A 17,922-nucleotide genomic window follows, 5' to 3' on the forward strand; every position below is an offset into this window, starting at 1 on the left:
ACCTCCGTTTGGAGTGGATTAGTGAGAGCCACTCACTCAGAGTTGGGTGTACTCCAGCTGTGCCCACTGAGCATGTGCGGAACAGCAGCCACGGCCAGTTGTGGGTGGGGGGCACAGCGGGGGTAGAGAGAGAGAGAGAGAGAGAGAGAGAGAGAGAGAGAGAGAGAGAGAGAGAGAATCGTCCTTAAATGTTAATGCTGCGTTGGATGTTTGTCCTCAGCCAGCCGCTGGTGCTGGAAGTTCCTCTGACATCAGCGGCGTGGCGTGGGTGGGGGCCACAGACAGGCTTTTGAGTCAGCATGGGGGATGGGGGCGCAGAGAGGAGAGGGAGATCACATGCTGCACCACAAATATACTCCCTCTTTCTTTCTCTCTCTCTCTCTGTCTCTGGGGAGGAGGGCTGGATGTGGGGAACCACTGAGTCGAGCATAATGGGGTAGAAAAGAGAGAATGCACATCATCATTCTTAATTAGAACTAATGTTACCCAAAGAGAGCAGGAATGCTTTTGCCACTGTATTATTTACATCCAGCTTTGCACTTAACCTCAGCCAGGGATGGAAGTAGGTCACAGGCTGTGTTTTAATACATGTGTATGCATTTGTGTGTGTGTATTCTTTTGTGATCTGTGTGTGTGTGTGTGTGTGTGTGTGTGTGTGTGTGTGTGTGTGTGTGTGTGTGTTTGTGTGCTGATGCTTTGTTTGGATTTCCAACAGGTAACTTACCAACTTACCAACAAGGTTTTGGTGTGTTTTTGTCTGTCTCCTATGTGTGTGTGGTCATGTTTGTTTGTGTCCTGCTGTGCACAGCTATAGCAGCCAGCCTGATCCTGTGCCCTTACAGGATTCGTTCAAAAGGCACAGAGACAAACCAATATGAAAACCCTCCACTGCAAATCTTGGCACTCCAGGTTGCCCATTTATATAAATGAAGAGTCATTTGCTACAAGAGCCAATGCTCATAGCAAATTCCTTCCATGTGTTTGGTAATCTGGTAAATAATGCCTACTGTTGTACAGAGACTGGGTTTGGACATGAGAGTGTCAAGATGTTCTCTCAAGGAGAGGCCAGGATAAGATGCCTTTAGGCTGTACTTAAAAATACATGCTCCTCGAGCTGAAATGAAAATAAGCCCTGAAAACACATTCTTTTTTTGAGTGTCTGGTGTTGGAGTGTAACACACTTTCTGAAAGACATTTGGAGCAGGCACTGATAGCAGGTCAGTGAATGTCATTGGTTGTCAGTTAGATGCTCATTCTGGCTAAAGTGGTCAAGCTGGATGTTAAGTGATGAGGTGGAGAGGCCATGGGGTGCGCTTCATCACTCCATGTCCTGATGACCGTAAGATCTCTGACTGGTGCTCAGAGTTCAGTCAGTTGGCTTCCCAGTGAGAGGACAGACGTTCTGAGTTCGCTCTCTCAACCCCTCCTGCATTACAGTGAACTGCTAATGCACTCTTTCAACGAATCTCCCCGACAGCCCACCGTGTGTGTAATGCCAATAGCGCTCGAGTGTCTCTCTCTCACTCTCACTCTCTCTCTCTCTCTCTCTCTCTCTCTCTCTTTTCGGTGAGGTGCCACAAGAGACCTCTCCACGCTGGTGTCAGCCGTCACCAGTCACCCAGAGACCCTGAGGAGCTCTCTCTCCTCTCAAGGCCCGGCCTACCTAACCGCCTCCCCACCACGCCCTCTCTCACAGCTGAGGCTCCTGCATGGCTCCCCTCCCTAATTGTCTTTCGGCTGCCAGGAATCGTGTCAGCACAGACTACTCCGGACAGCTCTCTCTCTCTCTCTCTCTCTCTCTCTCTCTTTCCCCTCCAGAGATATCGCCTGTAATTATACAGGGGTAGGGGTCCAGAGGGATTTACTGCATTGCCTTGCATCGCTGGTGTTATTGATTTCTTCTAGAGCCCAATGGAAGTGAGGTCAGCGGATATGTAGATAAGGAGCGCTAGAGGAGGCGCGGTGGTCAGCAGCAGTCCATGGACCCTTTCAAGAGAGTTCCATTATCTGCATCATAGTTGGCCCCACAAGACTTCCTTTTTAACATTCCATATGTTATCTTAATGCAGAGGAAGTAGATTGGGGCCCAAATAGAACGTTCAAGCATTGTTTTTGTTTTTATGGACCCTTTCAACAATAAAAACAAAAACAATGCTTGAACGTTCTATTTGGGCCCCAATCTACTTCCTCTGCATTAAGATAACATATGGAATGTTAAAAAGCAAGTCTTGTGGGGCCAACTATGATGCTGATAATGGAACTCTCTTGAAAGGGTCTATTGTTGAAAGGGTCCATAGGCATTGGGGGAAACCACATGGATTTTCCTACTTTTGAAGAAAAGGCTCGGGTGCGCTTGGAGCGGGGCTGTCGGCATGCGTCTCGGGCAGATGTCTGCGCGCCCGCCCTCTCTGTTTGTCTGTTCGTCTATCAGGCCATCTGGGGCTCTCTCAGTTGGTGCGTCCGTCTGTATATGCCTGGTCTTTCTTTCGGTCTCTGTCTCTCATTCTCTCCATTTTTGTCTTGCTTTCTTTTTAATCTCATGTTAGGAGAAAATGAATGGTGGGGCAGTAGAGAAAATCCTACGAAAACAAGTAAATTGGGATACATGGTGTATGTATTGTATTGACCTGGGACCATCTGTGTCCTTTTTTTCCTTTTCTGTATATTTCATCTTCCTCCTTTCTTTCTCTCTTTCTTCCCCTTCTGTCTGTTTCATCTCTATTTAGAATGACAATGAGAAATTGATCAGCTAGCTCGAAGAGAAAACAACAGAATTTCACTCCAGCTGTTGTTTTTAGGCACTGGGCTGGCTGTGGTGGTGGCCATAGTAGGGTTGATTTGCCTCCGCAGCCTCTCTCTCTTTCCCACAGTCTCCCAGTATGGCTGCACGCAGTCGAGCCATTTGCCCAGCTTCTGTCTCTGACATTCATACATTTTTTAGCATGGGATCCTGATTCATTATGCAGTCCCAAGGCCAGTACAGAGCCACTCCATCTCCACACACACGGCACACACATACACACACACACTCTCCTCTCCCACCATCACCATCTCAGCTGGACAGACAGACTGCCACCTGGAGAGGAAGTCCACAGTGCCACGCCAGCCTTCCTGTTTAGCCTCAGTTAAAGATGATCATTGTTCAAATTGGGTCCAATTCCAACCCTCGCTGTATGACTTGTACGATCAACGCACCACATTAGTAGTAGATAGATAGAACGATGCTAAGGACAGACACTGCTCTTATTGGATCACAGTGGGGCTTACCTTCATCATTATGTATTCCTGCTACTCTTGCCCTCTAAGTCTTTTTATACTCCTCATTTGTGCAGTGCTGGGAGTCTGGGAATTGCTTTTCAAGTGCACTGCTGCAATTTTTATGGTTACTCGACCGCGTGTTATTGTCCATATAGAGCTTTCGCAAACCCCCAAAGCCTCCAGCCCTGTCGCCACATTCTGAACAGGTTTCTCACCACAAGTGAAATATTGCTTTTACTATTGTAGGGGGTTGTCTTGAACTGCAACAATAGCTACATGTGTAGGGCAAGTATGTTGTTACTTAATCAAAATGACACGCCTCCAGCAGACCGGCAAGTCCCATAGAAAATAATATTCAGTATGCCAGGCAGTCATTTGTATCTTTTGCAATTCAGCAATATTAAAAGCTCCTGTAATCAACAACGATTGCAGATGACTATATTCCCATGGCAGTGACTAAAATAGATCCCTATAACAGAAGAATCCAACTGGATTTGAATGCGCTCCTCACTGGCCAAGTGGCCTATATCACCTGTGAGTCCCATATTGAAGGGCTTGGGGGTTGGGCTCCTGTGCTCTGATAAGTCTGAGGTTAATATAGCATACAGAAGCTCTTAACAGCTTTCCAGTTTGACTCCTAAACAGCTCACAAAGTCAAAAGAGTGGAACAACGCAGGGGGATGGCATTGATGAACGAGGGATAGACTGGGAACATAAGAAGAATAGAGAGAGAGAGAGAGAGAGAGAGAGAGTGAGCGTCTGTACATCAATGAATATGCCCAACTGTGGGAAATCAATAACGGAGGCCTCAAACTGTGGCATGACCCATTGATTCGCACCAGTGACTGAATACTCATTTAAAACCCAAACCAATTCCTATGCTGACCTTGAGCCTCAATCAGATCCACATTTGAATAAGTGAATACATGCATGTACACACACACACACACACACACACACACACACACACACACACACACACACACACACACACACATGCATGCATGCACTGGACAGAGATTTTCACTTTCAAATATCAATCTATCCTCATGCTGACACACACACGCACACACGCACACACTCACACACAACAGTGCCATTACATGTGCATAGCCTAAGCCACTCTCTACAGTGCTTGACAATCTGCTCCATCTTCTCTAAATCACATCATTATGAAAACATAGAGTCCTGTCCTGGCCCCCGGTCTCAAACGGCTCGTAAAACAACCCCAGAGACATCAGAGGGGGGCACAGCCAGTCACCAGACAGGCGAGAGGAGAAGCAGAAGCAGTAGGAACACGGGCACTGACTTCTAGTCTGTGTCTGTGCTGGGGGAGAAGGAGCTATTTAAATGCATTACTGTGTCAGGCCTGGCTTTGCTCACAGGAGGATGTAGACAGAAAGCCAGATTATCAGAGACTGTTTAGAATATGTTCCACTTCAGTGTGTGTGTGTGTGTGTGTGTGTGTGAGAGAGAGAGAGAGAGAAGAGAGTGTGAGAGAGAGAGAGAGAGAAATAAGCAGTAGTCTGAATGAGAGTCAGAAGATATGACATCTATGAAAATTTGGCCAGTCATGCAGTTAAACTTTTTGATAAGTTGTATTTCAGTCAAGTGCCATAATGCTAAATATGAAATGTAATTATCTGGCCAGCACCACAACAGCAAATAGACTTTAGATATTAAAGACATTTAGACATTAGACTTCTACATCCATCAGGGCAAAAAACACAAATCTGAATGGGATCTCATTGTCCCTCATTTGCATTAAACAATGTGACGTCATGTAGTATGTGCAGCTACATTCCAAACACACATTACATGGCAATACTGGGAATCCAGTGTATTAAAGTGTGCTTGGGCAGAGTTTGCCACTGAATAGATTGTCAGCCATCTTTCTTGATTTATATTCAGACCCTTCTCTAAGTTTGTACTAATGTAGTGAATTTGAGCTTACGAGAGTTTTTGCTCTGATGTAGTCAGATCTTGAGTAGCACTAGACTGTCGATAAAAACAAATCAAACAGAGAACAGTCCTGTGGTGGCACTCCACTATGCTGCATAAGCAGACTGGCCCAAGGTTGCACTTCTCAGCCTTCTAGTGGGGCCATAGAGAGCTTGGTTGCTCGATCGTTATTAATAACATGTCTCACTGCTGCATTCTGCACTGCGGTGTACATTTCTGCTGAAGGACGATCAATTCTTGAACGCGTTCTCTTCTTTTTGTCAGGCCGTCACTCTGCTTTGGGGTTTTTTTTCTCTCTCTCTCTTTTTCTTTTCTCTTTGTCTCAGTCTCTTCCTCTCACCCCTTTCCACTCGTCTGCCCCCTCTCTCTCTCTGTCTCTGTCTCTCACACTTTCTTTTATCTGTCTCTCCTCACCTGAATAAACATCCCTCCTGATTATTGACTTTCCTTCTCTCTTTTTCTTTCCCTCTGCTCTTCTTGCTCACTCTCTCTTTATCTCGCTGTCCCTTTTTATCATGAACTGTCTCTACCTGAATCCACTTCCCTCTGATTGTTAACCTCTCTCTCTCTCTCTCTCTCTCTCTCTCTCTCTCTCTCTCTGTCTCTCTCTCTCTTTCAATCTTTCTGTACCTCTCTTTGAAGTTCCGTCACCTGAATCGGCATGTGATTGTTGACACTCACTCTCTTTCTCTCTCTGTCTCTCTCCCCCTGGCCTTGTCAGGTGGTGAGCTTTGCGAGTCTGAAGTACGACCGCTCGTACACGTGGATGGTGCTGTGCGTGCTCTGGTGCTCCATCGCCCAGTCCATCCTGCTGCCCATGTTCCTGTGGGCGTGCGACCGCTACCGCGCCGACGTCAAGATGGTGTGGGAGAAGTGCGTGGCCATCATGTCCAACGACGACGTGGACGAAGGTAACGTCCCAATCCCCGGCTTAACCTGCATGGGGAGCACCTAGAGATGGAGAGGGAGGGGAGAGGGGTGGAGAGCGAAGGGTGGCTGTCAGAGTCACAGACTTTGACCTCTAATTGGGTCAGTCCTCCAGAGTCAATTGATGTCAAATCGATAATGGGAAGACGAGCAGAAATGGGCCCAGTGGTAATTTCAGCCATATTTGAATTAGGTAGTGAGCCTTTTTTTTCCCCTCCCTGGCTTGAAATGTGTCAGACCTAATCTCCCAGGGTGGACCAATGATGATTATGGAAGGCAGAGCGTGAGAGAGACTCATTGGATTTATCATGTGACCTACTTCTCCATCTGGAAAGGTAGTCAGCTAAAAAAAGATTGAATGCTGTCACAGCTGTTTATCATGGGCTCCGGGGACAATACTAAGGAGCTCTATAGAAAGGCGCCACAAATGATCACAAACGATTCTCGTTAGTAGCAGCTGATCACAGTACTCTCTGCATGGCTGGATCTGTAACAATATGGGCTGTACGACACATTTCACATTTTCGCAACACAAGGTATCGTTTAATGTAAAGTGTCTTCCTGTTATGTAATAACTGTCATAATTAAAGTGTTATCTCCTTAAGAGCACTGACCAGTCGTTAAATTATTATTTTCTCTCTCATCGTAAGACCGGCTGTCCCCCTGATCATAAATCTGTCTAAATTTGGCTGAAAGTCAGGCTTTAGTCTGACAGGATAGGGCCAATTAAAACACTATCCAAAACTTAGACATCCTTCCCTCTTGCCAAGTGTGTTGGTATTTGTGCTGTGATGCAGTATGTAGCAGTAATTCTTAGTACATTAAAAAGAACTGTGGGTGATAGTGCTTTTTATGTGAGTGTGTGTGTGTGTGTTTTTGGGGGCTGGGGCGGGGTTAGTGTGTGATAGTGTCGATTTGTGCTGTTAATGTTACCAGTTCTCTACTCTTCTTTGCAGAAGGGTTGCCTTGTATAACCCAGCTGAGTTGTATGTATAAGGGTTGTTTCTTGTTCTCCAAAAGCTACTGACCTGCATGCTAAGCTAATGCCTGTGCTAATCTCATCTCTCATCTTGCAACTGGCCACGCCTGCCACAAGATCAGCATTTTACACTGTACTTCAAAGGCTCATGCCTCAAAGTCCACACTAAAACCTGCCCAGTTAAACCCTACGGGTCAACACAGACCCAAACGATAAAAAAAAAAAACGAATGTAAAATTATTTAACATTATTGTTTTGTTTTAGAGGCACGTCTTATTATGCCTCACCATAGGTGCCACCTTTTCTCCAGAGAGGGTAGGTGTTTTCTTTTGATTTTTGTTTTGTTTTGTTTTGTTCTGCACTCAGGTGTACAGCATCACCCATGTGCCCATGGCCAGCAGCTAAGATTTTCAGACAGATTTGTTTTTTCCAGAATGAACCTGAAAAATACTGGCCATATACTGACATCAATATTGATTGATTTGTCTTCACCTAAACAAAAGCTTCCCTAACACCAAATTTCAGTTTAGAAATCATCAAAGAAGAGACATGGAAAATAAGAAGATGATCTTGTCTTTTTGATCTATTCCTTTTTTTATCTGTCTGTCTGTCTGTCTGTGTATCTGAGTCCATTTCGTTTTGAATTCTGATATATATGCTTTCTGCATTCGCAGAAAACAGCCAGGATGGAGCCTTTCATCCGGATTTAATTTATGACAGACCGTATGACTATAGCCCGGGGCCCGATATCATGACGATAGACCGTATTGCCATGTACGAATTCTCAACCTTAGAAAGGGGTGTGCCCCAGGGTTATCCATTGAGGGAACAACAGGAAGATAAAATGCAGTACTTGCAGGTATATTTCCATTAATTTTATTTTTATTTCATAAAATTGATATACTTTGCAGTGAACCTTCGTATGGTGAACCTACATATGAAGATTTTCTCAGTTGTGCATGCTGCAGGCCCTCTCCATGAGAGTTGTTACATGATTGTCTTTTCCCTTCAGGAAACTTTTTTTTCCCCGTTTCAGAGGGGAAAAAATCCCTAAAAACTATTACTCACACGCTGTTTGACATATCCAGACATGACGTTAGAGACGTATGAATCAAAACAATAGTCTGGCTGACTAATGTTTGGCAAACAAGACCAACAAAGCCCATGCTCACCTCATCTTCAGACACATACTCCTTATCTCTCTCTGAGCAGAACCACGTGTGACAAAGCTACCTGCTGCTTGCACCAAAGCTTAACTCCCACAGCCTTTCAAGCGCTTCAGAACACCAATTTAGAGAGTCATTTCTCGCGTTTGCACTCGCTTTTAAATTTCTACCTAACAAACACCTTTATCTAACTGGCAGTGGTACAGACACTAACGTTTTGAAATCTTGTGTGCGTTACTCTCGGGGGGCTGAACTCACTGTTAGAGCCATGCATGCTCCACTGGGCTACAGGAACCTTACCTGACAACATTTTTTTTTTTCTTTCTTCTCCAAGACGTACATTTAGAAAGTGCCTCTGCAAGCTGTTCGTGTGACTAAGTAAGAAACTGTTTCAGCAGCCTAGCTTAGGACAAGGCACTGGAACAGAAAACCCATCATCCGTAGAAACCCAAGTCTCATTGTGGCCCCCTCACATGAAAGCCAGTTAGCAGTAGAGCTGTAAAATGCTCCTCTTTCACCTTGAGATCCCAGCAGTCGTCTCTGAGCATACAGTCTTCGAGCACTGGTGGCCCGTCTAACCTCATTTGCCACACGCTAAACCGTGTTTGTCCTGACACTAATTTGTCAGGATTCTTCTAAAATAGATTTGCCGGACGGACGGCGGCTGGACACACACAGTGCTCGACGGCTGGACGCTGAGAGCGTGGCCGGAAAATAGAGAACCCAATTCCTAAGACAATCCCACCCCACCCCCTCTCCCTCCTCCCTTCCTCTTCAGCTCTCTTTTCCACATCCAGACATCCATCACAGTGCCATCTCTGTGCCTTTTCATTGCAAAATGTGACCCAAATTGAGCACTTGCCAGTTGTTTGTAATCGCCAGACGACAACAGCTCCCCTTCCCTTGGGGCTGAACAGTCGAGTGCCGCTGCAATGACATTCTGCAATAAAATGCTGATGCACTGTGATCCGCTACAAAACCATCCAACTGTATGCCCACCTCATCCTCCTGCATTGCGTAGAGTTGAGTAATGCCCGAATGCCACCTCTCATGCCCGACCCACCGCAGCAGATATACAGAACGGCACGTCAGGGCCAGCCTCCAGCCACTCACTAAATCACGCGTTGTTTTGTCAAATTGGGCCCTGGTCTCCCAAGATGAATTCCTCACACTCTCAAAATGTAGTCGTGTGGCCATGGACTGTAGTTTGATATTTCAGGGCCCTGGCTTATTTTGGAGATGGGAAGGGATCCTGCTTGTGCATTACTAGCAGAAGCAGAGCCTCTACTAATTCTAGTAGTCCCACTGCTCGTGCATTACCCCTAAAGCTGATTCATACCATCAGTTTTTTGCCACATAAAAATGCACCCTCCACATGGGTCCGGGAGTTATGCCATTTCCCGCGATCGGCCTGTTTAAAGTCCTGCTGGCTTTGATCCAGCATTTGATCTCTGCATCCTGGTGAGGCGTTGCTATTGTACCTCATCACTCCTGCTCCTCCCCTTCTCTCCCCCTCCCCTTTCTCTCTCATCCAATGCTAATGCTCTGCCTCCCCCTGCTGGTCAAAGCGCACACTCACACTCCAGGCCTCTGTATAGTCTGCTGCCCCCCAAACCCCTCCATGCACTGAGAAAAGATTGCTGCACAATGGGGCGCTCTGGTGCTGTGGGCCTTGTGATGTATGCTTTGGGATGCTAGCTGTATGAGACAGTGGATTGATAACTAAAACAAAACTGACATTACGTCTTTCCTGCTTAGTTCTCAGAACAATGTGGAATGTGAGTATGAACTTGTGGATGTGTCTTAAGTTCTGATAGTGCCCCAAATAAAAAAAAATAAAAAAACTTTTCTTAGTTTTGGTTTTGTGAGTTGTGTAATGGATTGTTCTCATTGAAAAAGTGATGACAATGTAATTAACCATTAACATTAGTTAAACAGAACACAATGATAAACATGTTTGTCAAATACACACAGAAGAGCACAGACAGTTAAACACGTCAAAGGGTAAAAGTGATCAGTTGGGTAAAGCTTTCCCTTTGTATGTCATTAATGAACCCACTGTCATTTCCATAGCCTTACAAATTCTCCCCAGAAGCCTGTATGTCTTTGTGAGACAGTGTTGTCATTCTTTGCTTTAACATGTCTCCCATGCGTTCTGAGTGAATGCTGATAAGACGTTCCTTTCTTTTTTTGCGGCAGGTGCCCCCTACAAGAAGATACTCCCACGACGAAACCGACATGTGGACCAGCGGCCAGATCCCCTCCTACCTGCACCGTTGGGGCTCCACAGAGGACATCATTGGGATCCAGCAGTACAGCTCGTCGCGCCACCACGACCGCCGGAGGGGCAGCCTGGTCTCCTACCATGAGGAGGGCGGCCCCTACCGCAAGCGCCGGCGCTCCGAGGACAGCGGCTACGCGCTCCGCGGCCTGCCAAGGGTGGCCGTGCTGTCCAGCGGTGGCGGCGGCGGCGCTGCCGTCGCGGGCATGTGCGGCGACCGGCACCACGAGGCCGACTTCCTCAAGTGCTTCGGGCGCGACGAGGTCATCAGCTTCATCGACGAGACGCCGCTGGCCAGCCCCATGAAGAGCCCGCACCGCCGCGCCTCGGCCGTCTCGCTGCTGCCGCAGGCATTCGAGGTGCTGGCGCCGCACGGGAGTGGCGGTGGGGCCGGTCAGCACGCCGTTGTCCTCTACCCGCACTTCCCCCTCACCAACTTTGAGCGCGAGCCGCAAGCGCTGCGCCGCCTCTCGGACCACGGCAGGGGCTGCGCTCTCACCGAGCTGCCCCAGGACCACGCCGGACGAGGCACCGGAGGGGGAGGGGGAGGGGGCGGTGGTAGCCGCCGGGGCAGCAGAATGGAGAGCTCCGTCAGCGGCACCTCAAGCGGCGCAGGGAACGGAAGCGCCGGATGCTCGGGCGGCACGGGGACCTGCGGCTCGGGGAAGGGCTGCTCCTCGAGAGACACAACAAAGTGCGTGGCCAGCCAGGACGCGGGCCCTCACGGACACGAGCAGCCGCCCGCCTCCCCCAGCCAGAGGCACAGGACCGGCCCTGGAGAGGGCAGCGGGGGCAGTGGGGGCGGCTGGGAGGCCGAGCAGAAACTCCTCATGAAAATGGAGAGCAAAGGAAGCACAAATAGTTTTATAAGCTCTCCCTCGGCCTCCTCGTCGGGATACGTCACCTTCCACTCCGACTCGGTCGGCTCCGCCACTTAAGCGCCCGTGTCAAGCTTTTCACTGTTGCTGTTCTTATTACTTTGACTATTATTGCTTTGATTAATACCTGCTGTTCTGATTCAAGTGGAATGTTTTTGTATTACGAGCACAGTGGAGAGACGATAGGGCAAAGAGGACAAACAGAGTTTACAGAGTTTCACCTGTGTCACAGAATCAGCAGGCTACGCTCCGGGGTCTCTGAAACATCAGTCAGGTCCAAAAAGGAGTCAAGCAGTGCTGACCTTAGTGCTTTGTGTGTGTCATTTAGACATTTACTTTCATTCTTTTAAAGAGGACGCTCAGTATAAAGATGGAATAGAGGTTTATGGAGAAGATTCTGGGCAGTCAACTATTCATTGACTTTTTCTTTTTTCTCTCTCAGTTTACACGTCATGTTTACTGGGCCACGGTTCCTCTCTCTTGGCTGTTTGTCTATTTTGGACAGGGAGATCTTGCTTCATGGCAGTGCGGTGTTATTATTTTGATAATTGAATAAATGAAATGTGTTTTCTCACATAGTGCTTCAGTTTTAAAGTGTTCAAAATGTTTCTTCTTCTTTCTGCAAAGTGTTGCAGAAAACAACTGCCCATAATTGTTTAAGGTTCCAGACTGCCCTTGTTGACTTCTTTCTCATCCCTTATATGTTGGGTCATACTGTCAAATGAAAAGTGTAAATGTGTTGTAATTATTTAATACTAAATTATTTCCCTCTTGTACTGATGTTTAAAGTAGACCTTGCTGGTACTGGATTGTCGATAAGGACTTTCAGATTGCACATACATAACTTCACTATGATTTGGCCTTTGATGTTCAGAGGAGAAGGAAAAAGTCAGAAGCACCCACAGAGTCTACTGTGTGTCTGAAACTAGGGGCAACTTAATTGGACTTAATTGACTATGAAGAGGACAAGGTATATTATTAATATAATAATTTTCCTACAGTAAATGTTTTTATTATTGAGACTTGCCCAGATATTTCAGGTCACAATCAAATGGCTTTCTGCTATATAAAAATATCTTGTATGTAAGAGTCAAAGATGTGCATTTTCATCTGATGGCATTGTGTATTGCTATTCTGATTCCTTTATTCAGGATGTTAGGATTCCCTGATGTGCATTTTAAATACTGTTAATTAAGAGTTGGGAGTTCAGACTCCTAGCTGAGCATTAGCTGCCAGCATGCACGGGTGTGCATATAGGCTACACTTTGCCAAATACTGTTGTGAAACTCGCCAATGGTGCTCCATGCAAGTGCAGCTGAGTTGAGCTGATCTTTCAGCCATTGAAGATTTGCTTTTGGATTCCACAATCTGCCAGGCATCTGCCATGTTGACTAGCCAGTGCGCCAGAGTCTTCCTCATTCTGTAACAATGACCAAATCTTTTCAAACATTTAGGACTATACCGGGCAATATTATAGCCAATGCAACATTTTGCCAAGATTTAGATAATAAGTCAAGTAATCTACCAGAATAATGGGTATTATCGTTAAATGAATGTATTTACAATGATATTCTGTTTGGGCTAGACAATGATTCACCAAGACGAAATAAGGAAGAGCAACAAAATCAATATTGCCTGCAACTTGAAAAGTACCCAGAAGGATTTTTAGTAGCCTTATGTTGTTTGTGGAGATACTTCTTCTTTATTCTTGACATTGTTCAAATAATGATACAATTATGTAACACGGTCAGATTTTGTTAAGCACTTTGACATGTTAAATGAAACATTTGGCCATATCGTTTTTTCCCAGCGGAGGTCTGAGATTTTGTGAGATCTGTGCGTTCTAGTTTACATTTTTCCGTGCACCACACTTTGATTACATAATGCACATCTATAAACACTTCTATTTTTTAAAAAAATCAATACGTTTAACGTTATTTATGATTTGAAAAATAGAACTCGTTTCGTTTGTTTTGTTAAAAAAATATCAGAGCGTAGTTTTGTAACATATCCTCGGTTCTAAATACTTTGTCAAACTAATGGACGATGTTTGATGTTATGTTGCTGATATTATGACTTTGCTTGAAGTAATTACATTTACATGAAGAGAAACACGACTTTTGTTGAATTGTTTGAAGTGTTTGCGTTTGTCAATGGAAACCCTGGCGTTCTGCCTAATTCTGAGAGAAGTGTTCATCAAGAAAATGTGTAGGCTACATCAACCGTTTATGAAAACACTCGCTTCTCATTTTTAACGATGCTAACACTTTTTGAAATACTGCCTAAAAAATATGTAAGGTTAGAAAAATAAAATAAATCTTTCAAGACATCTTGACTCTTTATTGCCCTTATTTAACAATATGTTTTCTACCATATCGCAGAAAAAAGAGAATTGTCTCTCATAACGTTGGTGTGGCGTTTTTGACGCACACAAAAGACGGTTTAGGGTGCCTTCTTTATCGTCGTGATCATGATGGTCACCCTGCACACCTGTTGGACAGAACCAATAAAACCTGTAAGTGCAGTCTAAGAAGCTAAATGGCACTTACTGACTGGCTTGGTCCATTGTTCTGAACTCATAAGACGAGTACCGACGAACACTGGCACATTTTTGCAGCGAGGCAAGTCTGGCTTTAAGAGCGCTCCACTGGACACAGTCTAATGCAAATTTGATACTCTTCTCCTTTTCTTGTCTTTTCAACTCTGCTGCGCTGCTATTGTGGCTCCCCCTTAGATGGATACTTAAACAACGCTAAGAGTTAATAGGAATTGGTTGAACGTTTCAGTGAGTGCGTACTTGGCAGCGTGGTATTCAATGCATTTACAAACTACAAGTTGGGGAAGACAGCCTACAACAAAAGTATGCACCATTTATAATGCAAGTTACTGTCACTGAGAACGAGGTTACTTTGACAATTCCATTTAACAGCGTCAATAAAGCGATCTGTCCTTCCTTGTACGGCCAAAAGGCGGACCGCTGAATATTCAGGGGGGCTTTGCTCACGAGTCAAAACCCCACGGTTTGTCTCGGAAGAAGAGGAGGGCAAAGGGACGCGTTTAGCACATTAAAAAACTGAAACAGGATCTTCCGAGTTGGCTCGCATAGCTCGAGAGGCACCCTCATCCTTGGCTGGTCCACACTCCCTTTCACCACCCCCAGCGCGCCGCACTCCTGAATGCGCCGTGAAAAGGCAAGGGCGTGTCACCAATTCTCCTCGCCGCAAGGTGCCATCCTCTACTCCCACCAAAAAGCAGCTGATTTTATGACACAAGTAACAATCCTTGAATACTACAACCTGTCTTTTCCAAATTCACTGAAGATAACAGTAAGACATCTAAAGCTGTGTTCAAGTTGCAACAATAATAATAATGAATAGGCTAATTTTTAAGCCATATACTCCAATGTCACCATTTACGATGTTAAAACTATTTCCTGCGTTTTCTGGAAATGACTGTGTACCAATCCATTCAGGCTTACATGTGCACATTTGTCTTAAAACGGTCTTCTTTCGAGTGTAATAAGGCAAAGTCGACGGGCCTCCACAACTGAAGAGAAACTCTCAAGTGATTTTAACACTTGCCTTCAGTCAGGGATTGATTGTAAAGCCCCAAAGGATACATTTTCGAATTTGACCATTAGAATAAGGGAATAAAACGTAAAGGAAAGGTAAAGAAATACTGAGGAAATACTAACTCAAACGTAGTCTATTCCATATTCATGCATTCTGTAGGCCGGGCCTACTCTCTTTGGGGTGGACTAACTCCAGATACGCCAAGGGCAAAATGGTAAAGGTTAGGGAAATTGATGTATTCGTCTCAAAGAGGTTTGATGTTCAATGGTGATGACAGAAAAGTTGTAATAGTCAGCATCAGCATTCGGTGAATGTACACTACCGGTCAAAAGTTTGAGGTCACTTAGACATTTCCATTCCACTCCATTATATACAGAATACCAGCTGAGATCAGTTGCATTTTTTAAAAATAAAATCAGGGCAGCAGTTTTCAGATTACATTATGTGCTTACATAATTGCAAAAGGGTTCTCCAATGTTTTCTCAGTTAGCCTTTTAAAATTATATCAGATTAGTAAACAGAATGTGCCTTTGGAACATTGGATGAATGGTTGCTGATAATGGCCAATGTAGATATTGAATTAAAGATCAGCCATTTCTTTCTACAACAGTCGAGAACCCTTTTGCAATTATGTAAGCACATAATGTAATCTGAAAACTGCTGCCCTGATAAAAAAAAATGGTGTGGAATAGAAATGTCTAAGTGACCCTAGACTTTTACTGGTAGTGTATTTTCTCACAAGCATTCGGCATGCAGGTTTCAGAATGAAAGCTTTTTTGCGCACGATCGGTCTCCAACCGCTCACTTAACTCCTTTGGACGTATGCTGTAGAATCTCCCACAGAACTGCGTAGGCTAGTGCGTAACCCTAGGAACTACTACTGATAGATTATTTTATTTGACAAAATATTACAACGTGGACACTGTTGTGACAGAAGCACTTACTTCCTTACATATCGTCCCACCGTATCCAACAGAAAACTAGAACGTTTTTGGCTTTTCCTCTCAGCTTCATTGTTGAAATTGCTCATATGCCAGACCTTCGCAAATGCAGTTATAATTAAGTCCTGTGGTCTAATCTATATGGGGCAATAGTGAATAAGTTACTGGATCATGAACTATTCATCAGTCATCACACTCTTGCTACGGAGGTTCAGCGGCCTGTCACTCCAGTCATTTTGGAAAACACAACACTTCAGGGTGGTTGATAGATAGTCTACTGTTCGCAATACTTCTATAACAACATAAAACACAGACTGTGCTTGAGATGGTGGCAATCATGCTGAGGAGCAAGGTGATCAATCACGATTGAGATTCAGAGAGATTCAACATTTCAGTATTTTATTTAAAAAAATAGAAAGGGCATACAAAAGTACAGTGCGTTGTGTATTATAGAATCTACTTTGTGCAAATTATGTAATTAAATAGTTCTATAGACAATCTATACAATCTAAAATAACCTATCTGTGTATTTAATCAAATACTGTACTAAATGCGTCACCAGGGCCGCCAGTAGGAGTCAGAGGGGGGCATGACGTATTTATCAATATGCTGTCCATCAGTGGGGCTACTGCCTCTGGACAAATAACCAGCAGTGCAGTTTCCCTTGTGTTTTTTCGCAGCAGTCACTCCAACCGGGCAGGCTCCAGGAAAAGTGTCTTTGCCTGGTAACTCTGTCGTTTTCACTGCGTTTCCATGACTTCTGATGGTTGCCGCACCTCTAACACAGCTTGACACGGCTATATGATTCGCTCGCAGAGCCATATTTGGCGACAGTCTTTGCGCGCCAAGATCTGCTGACTGGCGATTCCTCGAGTCGCTGTCCGTGGTGCTGAAATCTTCATTGCGCGCATCTGCGCGAAGAAGACGGCTAGAGAGTTGCGCCAGCATGTCGGATCGGTTGCTCCCGCCCATGTCTGCTACCAACAAATACTGATTCACTCCAGCCAGGCAACTACGAAACCCTGCTTGGTACTCGGTAAAGTCGGTGTGCATAGGGGAACCTGCTGAATAAAGATATTTTTTTTGTCAATTTAGTCGATTGCATGCACTTTAAGTGTCACTAAGTGTATTTTGTAAAGCAGAAATAAGTGCTCTCTTAAAAGGGAAAGCTTTGGACACACATATAATTTTCTTAAAAAAAAATAAACTTACCACTGCGATTTTTCTGCAAATGTCTCAGATGCCGGACCGTAAGTTCCAGTATGTCGGCCTTTTCAAGCTTCCGTTTACGAATCTATAAAGAGAAGCCAAGCCACTGTTAACTTAGTGAAATTGACATCAACAAATAAGACTTTTTCTATTCAGTCAGCATTATACACGTACGTTGTTTGAGTAGCAGGTTTCCAACAAGGTCTTCAACTGATCAAGACATTTGTTGATACGAGCTCTTCGCTTTTTCTCCATCAGTGGCTTGGAAACCTGGAAATACAAATAGGGGGGAAAAACATTAGGAAATTGCATAGGCCTATAATCGGGTCGTGTAAAAAATAAGATTTAATTTAACATTTAACAATGTGAGCATGCCCACCTTCTTCCCACTGAAGACTTTGGTCTTCTCTGAGTCTGCTGCAGCAACCATGACAAAGGTCAAAATGTTCTGTATGTGAAGACGAATGAGCGCTCTGACTAGTCCTCGTTGAGAGTGGAGGAATGCGGTCTCGCTGGAGTATTTATAGTGAGAGTCACTTTACATTTCAATGGGGGGTGCGTCACACAGAGAACAACGACACTTGTTTTTAATTCTTGATAGAAACTTTTAACCTTAAACATCAAAAGTGAACAGAACAGTTTTCACATTAACACATGTGTATTTGAATGTCAGATGTTTTGTCTCTGGAGTTTGGTGCCTGCAACATTTAACATAAGTCTAAATACACATTTATTTCCCGTTGTCTCTA

The 17,922-nt window shown here is 44.8% G+C and overlaps 2 protein-coding genes across 4 annotated transcripts in view; one reads left to right on the top strand and one right to left on the bottom strand.

The window, feature by feature from the left end:
- The window catches only part of LOC125293159 (probable G-protein coupled receptor 153), a 33,015-nt gene extending 19,235 nt beyond the window's left edge, over positions 1-13,780 (top strand). For 2 of the 3 annotated variants that reach the window (XM_048240883.1, XM_048240884.1), the window contains exons 4-6: positions 5,942-6,131; positions 7,801-7,985; positions 10,492-13,780. In XM_048240883.1, the coding sequence (XP_048096840.1) occupies positions 5,942-6,131; positions 7,801-7,985; positions 10,492-11,511 (1,395 nt within the window). In that variant the 3' untranslated portion in view covers positions 11,512-13,780. Of the gene's footprint in view, positions 1-5,941; positions 6,132-7,103; positions 7,134-7,800; positions 7,986-10,050; positions 10,071-10,491 lie in introns of all 3 variants that reach the window. The other variant, XM_048240885.1, reaches the window with a different exon arrangement.
- A 2,710-nt stretch (positions 13,781-16,490) lies between these two features.
- On the bottom strand, positions 16,491-17,651 carry her3 (hairy-related 3). The gene is made up of 4 exons (XM_048242134.1): positions 17,553-17,651; positions 17,348-17,443; positions 17,177-17,258; positions 16,491-17,028 (listed from the first exon to the last, which is right to left on the bottom strand). Exons 1-4 carry the CDS (start codon positions 17,601-17,603, stop codon positions 16,520-16,522), a joined length of 738 nt encoding a protein of 245 aa, XP_048098091.1. The 5' UTR covers positions 17,604-17,651; the 3' UTR covers positions 16,491-16,519.
- Positions 17,652-17,922: the final 271 nt, after the last annotated feature.

Source organism: Alosa alosa, chromosome 4 (assembly GCF_017589495.1).
Source record: "Alosa alosa isolate M-15738 ecotype Scorff River chromosome 4, AALO_Geno_1.1, whole genome shotgun sequence".
In the NCBI taxonomy this organism is placed as follows: Eukaryota; Metazoa; Chordata; class Actinopteri; order Clupeiformes; family Clupeidae; genus Alosa; species Alosa alosa.

Bases quoted from the DNA above. Each gene is read 5' to 3' on its own strand.
- her3 (XM_048242134.1), bottom strand. From the start codon at position 17,603: ATGGTTGCTGCAGCAGACTCAGAGAAGACCAAAGTCTTCAGTGGGAAG. The intron at 17,259-17,347 runs GTACGTGTATAA...TTCTCTTTATAG, and splicing joins AAACCTGCTACTCAAACAAC to ATTCGTAAACGGAAGCTTGA. The intron at 17,029-17,176 runs GTAAGTTTATTT...ATCTTTATTCAG, and splicing joins TTTGCAGAAAAATCGCAGTG to CAGGTTCCCCTATGCACACC.